Here is a 13,939-nt window from a genome sequence, read left to right on the forward strand (position 1 = left end):
GCTGTACTGCCAGCAAGAAAGCTGAAAAACAGTAAGAGACCCAGCAGAAAAGCAGAGTATTCTTTTCTTCCTGCTAACTAGCCTGAGTGTGACCAGAGCGCCCAGCCTGGCGAGACAGGCAGGTGCAGAAGTGACCTGTGTCCATGAGAGAATGCCCAGTGTAGAGACAAGTTGAGGAGTAAGTGAGGAGTAGCTGAAAAACAAAAAGCCACAGGAAGATCTGGAGCTGAGCCACATGTGACCTGCAGGTAACCAGCCCAGAGAGGTGAAAGGTCAGAGCAGAGGAACACTGTCACAGCAAGAGAAGATTGGCTGATGCAAGAAAGCTGTGGAGAGTCTGGAGCCAAAAGACTCCCTGCAGTGGAACAGCAGCAGGAGCTGGTCCACAGGGAGTCATCCAGAGAGGGAAACCGAAAGGAGCGTGCAAGCAGAAGAGACCATCCTTGAGAGAACATGAGTCGTCACTCACAAGCCCACCCAAGTGCCGAGTCCCCACTTTACACTCCCAAAACTCAGCCAATCTTACCCCCCCCCCCCCCCCCATTTACTAAGCCGTGCTAGCGACCGCGGTGAGCCAATGCCGAACACAGCCCATTCACTTTGAATGGGCTTTGTCGGCATTGCTGCACTGCAACTCCTAGTGTGGCTTAGTAAACAGGGGGGTTAGTCGTGTTTTTTGTTCTCCAATCCAGTCCTAGAGTCTGTGCCTAAGTCTGAGTCCCTACTACCCCTTTCCCCCCCCTTTCCTTGTCCTTCATTGCTCCTTCCATCTCTCTCCCTAGGACTTTCCTCAACATATGCCCTTGCTCAGTGCGTTTTTTCTAGCGAAAAAGGTGCCGGTACTCAAATGCCAGACCACCCTTCAGGGGTGGGGGTGATCATCGAGGGATCCACCCCACAACAGCCAGACCCCCTGCAACCAGTCACAGAATCTATGACAAGGCAGAATTGGTGTGTAGGGCCTGAGCTCTTTCATTAAAACTTGGGGACCATGAGTCAATTTTAGCAGACAATGGAAAAGGTGCTGGTACTCAATACCCCAAAGTACCCCTTCAAAAAAAGCCCTGCCCTTGCTCCTCCCCCAGCATCAATCTCCAGCTCCCTTCTCCAACTCCCCAGCATCAGCCTCCAGCTCCTACCTGCTCTAAGTGCAGTGGGAGAATGTCCATCCCTCCTGTCACTGTGATGTTCCTTTTTCTTGGGCTGCCTGACAGATTCGAAACATGAAATGAGCACTTCATTTTTCTCGCCAGAGACAAGGAAGTGCCTCATCTTCCATTACAAATCTGTAGGAGGAAGAAGAGCAGCACAGCTATGGGAGGAAAGCTTTCAGCACACTTGGGTGCCCTGAGCTAGTGCTTCACTGGCTCACCCTTTAAGCTGGCCCTGGTATTTGTGGTCAAAGAAAGGTCCCCAAGGGGTAAAAGCAGTTAGCTTAGCGGGGTTTAAAAAAGGTTTGGCTAGCTTCCTAAAAGAAAAGTCCATGACACATTATTAAAATGGACTTGGGGAAAATCCACTGCTTATGTCTAGGATAGTCAGCATAAAATGTATTGTACTGTTTTGGGATCTTGCCAGGTACTTGAAACTTGGATTGGCCACTACTGGAAACAGGATGCTGGGCATGATGGACCTTTGGCCTGTCCCAGGATGGCAATGCTTATGTTCTTATGATTGTTCAGAATAACATCGTGAAGAGATGGTGTCACTGTTTAGGTAGGCTAGGATCTCAAGGACGAACTCCTGCTATTGGCAACACAGTGATGCTTAGGTAACTAGTTCTGTCTGTGTTGGTAAGAAGGTTATAGTAAGGAGCTACTTGAAATCAACAGTTTTGCAGACATTGCAGGTTCTGAAGTATTGGGCTCCTATTGCTATTAAATAACCAGTGGAAAGTGTGAATTGGTTTCGATTCTAATCCTGTACATATTTTATAGGACAATTGGTCCAAGCACCCTACTACCACAGTTTGCTACAGTTAGCATTAGCTATTGGATAAACATAAAGGAATCCTGTTCAGAAGGAAAGGATCCTCAGGAGCTTAACCGAGATTGGCTAGCAGAGCCGGTAGTGGGAGGCGGGGCTGGAGGTTGGGAGGCGGGGATAGTGCTGGGCAGACTTATACAGTCTGTGCCAGAGCCGGTGGTGGGAGGCGGGGATAGTGTTGGGCAGACTTATACGGTCTGTGCCAGAGCCAGTGGTGGGAGGCGGGACTGGAGGTTGGGAGGCAGGGATAGCGCTGGGCAGACATACAGTCTGTGCCAGAGCCAGTGGTGGGAGGCGGGGATAGTGTTGGGCAGACTTATACGGTCAGGAGCTTAACCGAGATTGGATAGCAGAGCTGGTAGTGGCAGGCGAGGCTGGAGGTTGGGAGGCAGGGATAGTGCTGGGCAGACTTATACGGTCAGGAGCTTAACCGAGATTGGATAGCAGAGCCGGTAGTGGGAGGCGAGGCTGGAGGTTGGGAGGCGGGGATAGTGCGGGGCAGACTTATACGGTCTGTGCCAGAGCCGGTGGTTGGGAGGCGGGGCTGGTGGTTGGGAGGCGGGGCTAGTGCTGGGCAGACTTATACAGTCTGTGCCAGAGCCGGTGGTGGGAGGCGGGGATAGTGCTGGGCAGACTTATACGGTCAGGAGCTTAACCGAGATTGGATAGCAGAGCCGGTAGTGGGAGGCGAGGCTGGAGGTTGGGAGGCGGGGATAGTGCGGGGCAGACTTATACGGTCTGTGCCAGAGCCGGTGGTTGGGAGGCGGGGCTAGTGCTGGGCAGACTTATACGGTCTGTGCCCTGAAGAGCACAGGTACAAAATCAAAGTAGGGTATACACAAAAGTAGCACACATGAGTTGTCTTGTTGGGCAGACTGGATGGACCGTGCAGGTCTTTTTCTGCCGTCATCTACCATGTTACTATTGGAAACTCTACATCTATTCCTGCTGATAGATGTGACTTAAACCTGTGCTACAAGACACCAATCATCAATGGTGTACCAAGGGTGGGGCGGTGGGGGCAGTCCGCCCTGGGTGCACGCTGCTGAGGGGGGGTGCAGAGAGCACCCGCTCGCCTGTCGGCTCTGCTGGCTCCCTCTGGCCCGGAACAGGTTACTTCCTGTTCCGGGGCAGAGGGAGCCAGCGGTGCCGACAGCTGCGTGGCTGCTCCCAGCAGCTAGGAATGCACCTGGGGGAGGGGGGGTTGATGCGCCAGGGGTGTCATTGCGTGGGGGAGGTGTCGTGCTGCACCCTGGGGGGATGGACGCCGCTGCACCCGGGGGGGGGGGGGGTGCGCGCAACGGTGATCCACCCCAGGTGGCAGCCGACCTAGGAACGCCACTGCCAATCATGTACACCCCCTTCTCCTACCTTACCTATGGTCTTCATGCCTAATTCCAAGGAGCTTGTCTACCCTCTACTAGGTTCCTCCCTAATCTTGTCTTTATCATGCTCCTTGACCTATATTTTTATATCTGCTTGATTTTATGTAAGCCACATAGAACTGAGTTGTCAACTTGGATACTTGTAGGCTATAAATCCAAATAAAAGTTCTTAAGAACATGTGATCTGTCATTTTACCATCTGTTAAGCTTCTCCAGTAATTGACCTCAGGATAATAAAATCTTAATGCGCAACTAGTGCCAGAAACTGGAAGCTTTATTTATCTTTTTTGGAGTCGTAATAAAGAATAGTGTACGTATACAACTATTACACTTGTATTTGCAGAGCTGCCAAGCTATCCTTTTTGGCCAGTCCCGGATTTCTGCCAACCCAATCCTGGTGCATTATGGGACCTGCAGCACTGATTTCAATGGATAGAATCATGGACTACAAATACTACGTTGCTTTGGGATTTAAAACTAGGACCGGCCAAAAAGTCTCCCTCCTCGAATGGGTAACTTGGTGACTTTCTATTTGTAAAGATGCAAATGGAAACATTTAAATCCCATGATATAAAAGCAAAACGCAAGATGACAGATGCTGCTAAGCCTGTCTTAACAGTCAGGCCTTTGTTCCCTTTATTATTTTCTGTACTGGTGGTTGGGGGGCAGAGATAGTGCTGGGCAGACTTGTACGGTCTGTGCCCTGAAAAAGACAGGTACAAATCAAGGTAAGGTATACACATGAGCAGGGGCGTATCTGGAATCCGGCGGTAGGGGGGGCCACAGCCAGAGAGGGGGGCACATTTTTGCCTCCCTCCCCCCCCCCCCCCGCCGCCGCCGCCGCCGCCGCCTCTCTCCACCCCCTCCCCGCCGTCAACCCTCCCCCGCTGCTTACTTTGCTGGCGCCGAGGTCCGACCCGCAATCTCCGTTTTTCGTCTTCCTCCGTGGCCATGCTTCCAGGAAGTAATGCTGCAGTGCTGATTCGTTGAATCCAGTTCGACGTCTGACGTCAGACGCCGAACTGGATTCAACGAATCAGCACTGCAGCATTACTTCCTGGAAGCATGGCCACGGAGGAAGACGAAAAACGGAGATTGCGGGTCGGACCTCGGCGCCAGCAAAAGTAAGCAGCGGGGGAGGGTTGACAGCGGGGAGGGGGGCCAGGGCGAAATCTGCGGGGGCCCAGGCCCCTGTGGCCCCACGCAGATACGCCCCTGCACATGAGTTCATCTTGTTGGGCAGACTGGATGGACCGTGCAGGTCTTTTTCTGCCGCCATCTACTATGTTACTTTGTTATGTTATGTTACTTTGTTTTTGTAACACGTTTTCCTTTTATGCCTACCTATGTGTTTCCTGCAACACCAGATCCTCAGCAGTTGAGACCCAAAGGACAGCTTTGTTCAAATATTATTTATTAATATTTATTGCATTTGTATCCCACATTTTCCCACCTATTTGCAGGCTCAATGTGGCTTACAGAGTCCTGTTATGGCATTGTCATTCCAGGATATCAGGTACAATTTTTGATGTAAAAAGATTAGGTAATGGGAAAAAAAAAAAAAAAGATTTAGGCAGGTAAGTATAGAAGGTAGACTTTCATAACTGGGGTGGGTTGGCGAAGTGATTTAGTTAAAGCTATGGGTTCTCTTTGTAGGCCTTGTTGAAGAGATGTGTCTTCAGCGATTTACGAAAGTTGGTTATTTCGTCAATAGTTTTCAAGTCAGTAGGTAAAGCATTCCACAACTGCGTGCTCATGTACGAGAAGGTGGTTGCATGTATCATCTTGTATTTTAGTCCTTTACAGCTGGGGAAGTGTAGATTGAGACATTTGCGGGATGATCTTGTGGCGTTTCTGGGAGGCAGGTCCACGAGGTTTAGCATGTAGGTTGGGGCGTCTGCGTGGATGATTTTGTGTACAATCGTGCAGATCTTGAACACGATGCGTTCCTTAAGTGGGAGCCAGTGAAGTTTCTCTCTTAGGGGTTTTGCACTTTCATATTTAGTTTTTCCAAATATGAGTCTGGCGGCAGTATTCTGGGCTGTTTGGAGTTTTTTTGATAGTCTGTTCTTTGCAGCCAGTGTACAGTGCGTTGCAGTAGTCCAGGTGACTTATTACCATTGACTGTACCAAGGTACGGAAGATGTATCTCGGGAAGAAAGGTTTTACTCTTTTGAGTTACCAACTGGATCCAGGTTTATTTGACATGATTGATCCAGTCCTGGGTTTACCCCGTTGCATGCAGGGACTTGTAGTTCTGATTTCTCTGTCATTCCTTAAGAAAAGCAAGACTACAAGTCCCTGCATGCAATGGGTTAAACTCAGTACCGGATCAACCCTTTCAGGTTAATCTGGATCCAGTTGGCGACCCTTTTCAAATAGCACAGAGAGCTGTTCTAGTGAGGCTTCATTGCAGGGCTCAGTGGGGTGGGGGGGGGATGAGCACTGCTGGTGGGGTTTCTGGGCTCAGTGGGGGGGGGGGGGGGGGGTGAGCACTGCTGGTAGGGGGCGGGGAGCAAGGCGTTGCTGAGTTGCAGTCACTGCTGGCAGATCTTACAAATTATGGAATCCACAAAACTGACTAGAACTTCAGAGTGAAACATTAAATAATAAACAGACCCCTCTGAATCAAAAATCACCCCTGTAATATTTCAGATGTGAATATAAAGACTTCAGCCATTGAAGTATAAATGCCAGCTGGTTTAGCTATAATCAGCTCCTCATGTAATAACCAACATCAGTCTCAATAAAAGTGTCCAAACTCAAATGTCAAACTCAAACAAAATTGAATCAAGACAAATGTTTTATTCAGATCCTATAAATATTGTCTATTCCGATATAATTAAGACTTACTCATCTAAATCATGGTGCTGAAATCTTAAAAGCTAAAACAGGGAGCCTGCAGTTTTAACTTTATAATGATGTGCAAAACACCTTGCCTGACTTGAGTTCCCAAATTTTGTCAATCTCTCAACTGTTTCAGAGGTGCTAGAATATTCCAAATGCCAAAAGACAGACCCTAAAAGGCAGGGGAGGTTCAGTCACTCCTGGCACAGATGGATAATGTAGCTGCTGGAACTGTGAGTGTCTTTGCAGCCAGATGCACTAAACCTTAACGACCCTCTAACAACCCTTTAACGAAGGAAATTCCTAACCATTGCATGCATTAAAGGCCTTTTTCCAACGAAGCAAGCAGCTAACGAAAACGGAATACAAAAGAGTAACTACCATTGTAATGTGGGCGATTCGGGATGCACTAACACTACCGACGATCACACCGAATCATTTACCGCGACATATTAAACGTATGGTCAGAGCAGTCGTAAAGGCCTGAGCTGTCATCTCCCCACTGCCCCCTGCACCATAAAAATCAAAGCTGGCATCAGGGCCGTGCCTAGGGTCTCTGGTGCCCCCCTGCAGACTATCAGTTGGCGCCCCCCCCCCCCCCCCGGTGTGCACAAGATGCAAAGGAAATAGGAGCTGAAAGATGGAGTGCATCTTTGTGGGATTGCTCAACAAATAGAGGGTTTACAACCACTTAGCTTTTCGTGCTTTCATGTTCACGAAATTAGTAATTAAATCTTTGATATCTAACTGGGCACATATATCATTCTCAGTAGCAATCATGGCAAGGCTTACAAGCCTTTCTTGCAAAATACTTGATCGCAAATAATCCTATATAATAATTCTCACCTCCAACAGGATGTGCCTGTTACCGTGCCTCCCTCGGAGGTGGTCTGCTAGGCAGGCACGCACTGACGCAGTGACGTCAGTGATAGCTGATACCAAAGCAAGGGGAGGAGTGTGTTTCCCTACTCCTCCCCCTGTGTTACAGCCCACTGCACCCCCCTTCCGCGACCCAGTCGACCCCCCCCTTCTTGGCGAAAACCGTCCCCTGCCGCCGTCCAGTACCTGTGCTGACGGGGACCCCAACCCCCGTCAACCGAAGTCCTGTGCTGGCCTTCGTGCCGTTGCTTCTTCAATGATCTTCGGTTCAAGTTCCTCTGTGTGCGTCTGATGTCAGATGCATGCAGAGCAACTTGGACACAAAATCATTGAAGAAGCAATGCCTCGAAGGCCAGCACAGGACTTCTGCTGATGAGGGTTGGGGTCCCCCGTCAGCACAGGTACTGGACAGCGGCGGGGGACGGTTTTCACCGAGAAGGGGAGTCGACTGGGTCGCAGAAATGGGGGGGGGGGGGGAAACGAAGGGACGGCAGAGTCTGGAACAGCAGGGAGGGAGGGTGGGGGATGGACTTGCTAGCGCTAAACTTCCTCTGAAACTACTGTTGGAACCATCAGCCAATGAAATGGCTTTTAGCTGTAGCTATCCGGTTACCTGATAATTATGCAAACATCATTGCAGTCATGCCTCTCTCGGTGTACAAGCATAATGCTTGGCTGCTCTGCGCATGATTTAGGGGCCGATTACCGATGGGGATTGCAAATCTTTGATACATTGTACTTTTCAATACCGCACCGAACATGTGCGACTTGTTTTTTTTTGTGCATGCTTCGTTTTTTCAAATTCGTTAGGGAGTTTAACGTTTTTGAATTTTTTACGTTTGGTTGATGCATCTAGCCCAGAGAGAGATAGGAGGTCCTGCCAGTGAGTCTGGAGTGAGGAGATTAGAGGGGGAGCCTGGGCTCAACATTCAGAAGTTGTGGGTGAAGAACATTTTAAATGCTGTATCAAACCCAATTTTGGGAGAAAATAACTTGGTTGTTTACAATCTAATTTTGCACCCGAGGCAATATAGAGTTAAGTGACTGTCTGCTGAAGATCACAAAGAGCAGCAATGGGATTTGAACCAGGCTAGGCAACTCCGGGAAATAAGGATAGCTTCTTACCTTAATTACAAACAGATAATAACTTTAGGTAGGGTTACCATATTTGCAGAGACCAAAAGAGGACACAAAACATGAAAATGGTTGCTACCTTTGCTAAAGAAATTTTTAATCACAGCAAATGTGTAAATTGCTTTTAGTTTGAGTTGCAGTTTTTAGTGAGCACACATCAAACAGTGACTGAATACAGCCATAGACAATCTACTTTTCAGAAACTTCCAGATTTGAGTTTGACTGAGTCTGAACCCACGTGTACTTATCAGAAGAGCAGATATCGCTCAAGAACTTAGGCTGACTTCTGAACTGCATGTAAAAGTCTTGCATGACACATGCTTAAAATTGTACTGCATGAACTTCCATCTGAAGTAGAGGAGTGTGGTAGCCGTGTTAAAGCTGTATGTCTCTGTTGATCACCCCACCCCTCACCTATCCACACCCATCCTGTTAGAATATCAATGATATGCTTTGATGTCCCCATGCATACCTCCTACCCACCCCCATCCTCCCACCCTGTCAGACTGTCATAGTAATGCTTGAATGTTTTCACTTATATACACTGTCAGCTAGCACATTTGCTTATTTCCGATCTGACGAAGAAGGGCAACCTTCGAAAGCTAATCAAGAAATGTATTAAGTTATGTCCAATAAAAAAGGTATCATCTTATTTTCTTTTCCATGTTTTATTTTGTTTGATTTCTATTGATAACCTACTGCATGAACGAAATTGCTTTGACAGATTTCAGCCACCAACTTGTTTCTCTTCTTTGTCCATTCACTCTGTATTAGGGGAAAAACTCATTCAAGTCTAGGGCTCTTCAGCTTGGAAAAGAGACGGCTGAAGGGGGATATGATTGAGGTCTACAAAATCCTGAGTGGTGTGGAACGGGTGGAGGTGAATCGATTTTTCACTCATTTCAAAGACCAGGGGACACTCAATGAAATTACATGGAAATAATTTTGAAACAAATAGGAGGAAATATTTTTGCAGTCAAAGATTAGTTAAGCTCTGGAACTTGTTGCCAGTGGATGTGGTAATGGTGGTTAGTATATCTGGGTTTAAAAAAGGTTTGGACAAGTTCCTGAAGGAAAAGTCTATTGTCTGTATTTGAGATGGACATGAGGAAGCCACTGTTTACCCCGGGATTGGTATCATGGAATTTATTTATTTATTTATTGCATTTGTATCCCACATTTTCCCACCTATTTGCAGGCTCAATGTGGCTTACAGAGTTTGGTTATGACATGATCATTCCATGGTATCAGATACAATTAGTAATGTACAAAGATTAGGTGAGGGAGGAGAGAAGGAAGGTGTTAGGCAAAATATAAAGTAGACTGTAATAATTGGGTGAGTTGGTGAGGTAGTTTTGTAAGGCTATGGGTTCTCTTTGTAGGCCTTGTTGAATAGATGTGTCTTCAGAGATTTGCGGAAGTTAGTTATTTCATCAATAGCTTTCAAGGCTGAGGTGTTGCATTCCACAATTGCGTGCTCATATAAGAGAAGGTGGTGGCGTGTATCAGCTTGTATTTTAATCCTTTACAGCTGGGGAAGTGCAGATTGAGAAATTTGCGGGATGATCTTGTGGCGTTTCTGGGAGGCAAGTCCACAAGGTTTAGCATGTAGATTGGGGCATCTGTGTGAATGATTTTGTGTACAATCGTGCAGTATGGTGCTAGTAATTGGGTTTCTGCCAGGTACATGTGATCTGGATTGGCCACTGCTGGAAGCAGGATACTGGGCTAGATGGACCATTAGTCTGACCCAGAATGGCTATTCTTATGTCCTTATGTCCTTATCTGTGATCATTATGTGATAGAATCACAAAGAAAAGCTCTGGAATGATAAGAAGTTCTGAGAAACATTCCTGATTCTTGCAGATGTTGAAATCTTCAGCCTTTTCTTGTGCGACAATAAATTTTTGAATTCTGCATTTCGGTTTGACTCAACAAATCTGTTCAAGTAGGAGAACTGATCAAAACATTTGCTATCATCAATGTCTATTTCCTTTTCTTTAAGTTACGCCACAGTTGCAGCAACTTCTTCCCAACTTGGAATTTCAGTTAAAGCCGTCCACCAAATAGTGAACTCCTCCAGTGGCACAGTCCACATCTCCAAATATTCCAAACATGTGGCGTACAGCGAGGCTACTTGTGAACCAAAAGCACCCCGATGGTCAACCAGTCCATCTCGATGCAACTCATTTATTATCAACTCATTTAACTTTATTGACATAAAACCCTATTGTGCATGATATCTGAGAACAGACTGAATGGATGTCCAGTAGCAAGTGGATTGTGAAAAATTGCAAGAGGAGCTTATAAGACTGAGTGAGAGACTGGGCATCCAAATGGTAGATGATGTTTAACGTGAGCAAGTGCGAAGTGATGAATGTGGGAAAGGGGAACCCAAGCTGTAGCTACGTGATGCAAGGTTCCACATTAGGAATCAGCACCCAGGAAAAGGATCTAGGTGTCATCGTTGATGATACGTTGAAACCCGCTGCTCAGTGTGGAATAGTAGCTAAGAAAGCAAATAGAATGTTGGAATTATTAGGAAAGGAATGGAAAACAAAAATGAGAATGTTATAATGCCTTTGTATTGCTCCATGGTGCGACCGCATCTTGAATACTGTGAGCAATTCTGGTCACCGCATCTCAGAAAAGGTACAGACAAGGGTGACAAAAATGATAAAGGGGATGGGATGACTTCCCTATGAGAAAAAGCTAAAGCGACTAGGGCTCTTTAGCTTGGAGAAGTGGGCTGGCTGGCTGGAAAAAAACATATGGACCCCCGACAGTCCCCTGAAAAGGAGGACATGTCAGGGGAAATCCGGACGTATGATAACCCTATGTACAGGTATCTGGTGTTCTAGACCTAGATGAACCTTCAGCCATGCCACTTCCCCCCCCCCCCCCCCACCCTTAGTCCAGTATCCCTTCTTCCCTTCCCCCCCCCCACCCTGTGACCAGAATCTCTTCTTCCCTATTCCTCCTCCTCCCCCATCCCCCATCCCTCAAGGTGTTCCTTTTCTGCTTCTGTCTGCTACCCTACCTCTCTCCTCTGCCCGAGTGAACTCAGCCAAACCTGTATCATAAGTAAAGGCAGCACAGCAGTGGGCTTTAGAACACTGGGCATGCTCATGTCCTGCTGGGTCCTGCAAACTTCCTGTTAGAGGGGGCGGGACATGGCAGGCCGTGAGCTCACATACCTGGTGCTTGAAGGCCCACTGATAGCGACCCCTTCTGCTGCTTTTTTGTTGGCAGTGTGCTAGCAACATGCCGCCATTCTCAGTCTGTCTGCCTAGGGGAGTATCTCATTTATGTTAATTTTACTATTTATATTTTTGTCTATTTGTACATTTCTAAACTGCTTTTCTGATTTTAGTTCAAGGTGGCTTACCATCTTAAGTGTACCTGACTCACCAGGAGACAATTACTTGCCTAAGTTGCCAAAAATGTCAGTGAGAAAAGCAGGATTTGAACCTTGGTTTTGCCTGGTTGCTGATTGGTGCTCATTAAGGTTTTTTTTTGTGTTTTGTTCCCAGGTTCATTTTCCAGATGTTGAACGTGTGGAGTGGTTGAACAAGGTAAGCCCGGGGTTTTGGTGCATGGAGTTTAGTTTCTTTCATATATAAGGTTACCATATTTTGTCCCCCAAAAAGGAGGACACATGCCCGCCCCCACCACACACCCCACCCAGCCCCCTGTCACATTTTCTCCTCCCCCCTGTCACACACCCCATCACCCCCCTCCCCTTACTACTGCCCTGGTGGTCTAGTGACCTCTTCCGCCTTTGGGGCAGGAGAGAGCCCCCTCTTTCCTGCCCGGAGCACCGCCCTGCATGCTTCCTTCCTGTTGCTGATCTCGGCGCTTGGCCTTCCTTCCTCCTTTTTTATTTCATGGAATATAACTGGCCTGGGCTTCCAGGATGGTATTTTTGAACAGCATCCACACCTGTTGTGGTCTAGGTTCTTCCCTTTCTTCCCCGCCAGTCTACCTACTCCCAGTCCCCTCAGATTTCACCCCTCCTGCAGACTGCTACTGGGGCTGGTGGCTGCTGGGCTGGGCTTCCAGGCCTGTTGTACCTGCCCTGCTGCTGCTTCCTGGAACTTCGCAGGGCTCTGAGGACCCGCCATCCTCCCAAGAGCTGTCCTTCCTTGCTGGGCCTCTACTGCTGACTGCACCCTGGAGGCCTTCTTCTTTGCTGGGTCCCTAGTGCCAATTGCACCCTGGAGACCTTCTTCCTTTCTGGGCCCCTAGTGCTGATCACATCCCGGAAGCCTTCACCTTCGCTGATCCTCTCTTCAAGAGGAGCCTTTAGGGTTTCAACCCAACTGCCAGTTCCAAGGTTCCCCACCTCTGCTCTTCTTTGATCTAGGGACCAATAGTGCCCCTACAGGCCATTTTCTTCTGCCCTGTCCGTGTTCCTGTTTGGCTTCAGTTCCTGCTAAGGTTCCATCCTTGCTTCAGTTCCTGCCTTAATTCACCTTGACTTGACTCCTGCCTTGTGCCAGCCCAGAGGACTTCTCTCCCGCAGCTCCGGCTGTGGTTCAAGGACTCACTGTCTTGTGTCTGTCACAGTATCGGTCCATGACCTGACCTTGGAGTATTGTGTGCAATTGTGGTCACTATCTTAAAAATGATATAGCGGAATTAGAAAAGGTTCAAAAAAGGGTGACCAAAGTGATAAAGGAGATGGAACTCTTCTCATATGAGGAAAGGCTAAAGAAGTTAGGGCTCTTCAGCTCTGAAAAGAGACGGTTCGGGGGGATATGATAGAGGTCTACAAAATGTTGAGTGGTGTAGAATGGGTAAAAGTGAATTGATTTTTTTTTTTCTGTTTCAAAAAGTACAAAGACTAGAGGACACTCAATGAAGTTACATGGCAATAGTTTTAAAATGAATAGGAGGAAATATTTTTTCACTCAATGAATAGTAAAACTATAGAACTTGTTGCCAGAGGATATGGTTATAGCAGTTCGTGCATCTGGTTTAAAAAGGTTTGATCTTGTTGTGTTGAAAAACTAATAAAGATATTTGAACACAAAAAAGGTTTGGACTTCCTGGAGGAAAAAGTCCATAGTCTGCTATTGAGATAGACGTGGGGAAGCTACTGCTTTCCCCGGGATTGGCCGCATGGAATCTTGCTACTGTTTGGGGTTCTACCAGGTACTTATGACCTGGATTGGCCACTGTTGGATGCAGGATACAAAGCTAGATGGACCATCGGTCTGACCCAGTATGGCTGTTCTTATATTCTTATGATCTGACCTCTGATTTTCCTAGTTCATGGCAACTGCTCTAATGACTAGGCTATGCCATTTCAGTTTTACCTATAAGGAGTTGCTATATTTATGCGACGATTTTGTTTGAATTCCACTGGCTTGCTTTCCCAGAGGTGGTGGTTGTGAGATTTCAGGCATCTACCACCCTGTCCATAAAAATAGTATTTTCTGATGATGTTCCTGACTCTGGCCCAGATGCACTAAACGTTTTTCATCGTTAAATGAGCCCTTAAGGAAGAATTTCCTATCCTTTCCATGCACTAAAGCCTATTTTTCGACGGCAGTAGCAGCTAACGAAACTGGAATGCAAATGAGAAACTACCATTGAAATGTAGACAATTCGGAATGCACTAACCATACCGAAGATAGCAACGATTCACTTACCGCCAGAAATTTAACGTCAGCTCAGACCTGTCGTTAAAGCCTGAGCTGTCA

The 13,939-nt window shown here is 47.3% G+C and overlaps 1 protein-coding gene across 1 annotated transcript in view; it reads left to right on the plus strand.

The window, feature by feature from the left end:
* The window catches only part of LOC115474542 (extended synaptotagmin-3-like), a 161,736-nt gene that overhangs the window by 56,520 nt on the left and 91,277 nt on the right, over positions 1–13,939 (plus strand). Inside the window, exon 2 of the mRNA XM_030210044.1 lies at positions 11,765–11,806. Coding sequence (XP_030065904.1) covers positions 11,765–11,806 — 42 coding nt within the window. The remainder of the gene's footprint in view (positions 1–11,764; positions 11,807–13,939) is intronic.

Source organism: Microcaecilia unicolor, chromosome 7, assembly GCF_901765095.1.
Source record: "Microcaecilia unicolor chromosome 7, aMicUni1.1, whole genome shotgun sequence".
Taxonomy (NCBI): domain Eukaryota; kingdom Metazoa; phylum Chordata; class Amphibia; order Gymnophiona; family Siphonopidae; genus Microcaecilia; species Microcaecilia unicolor.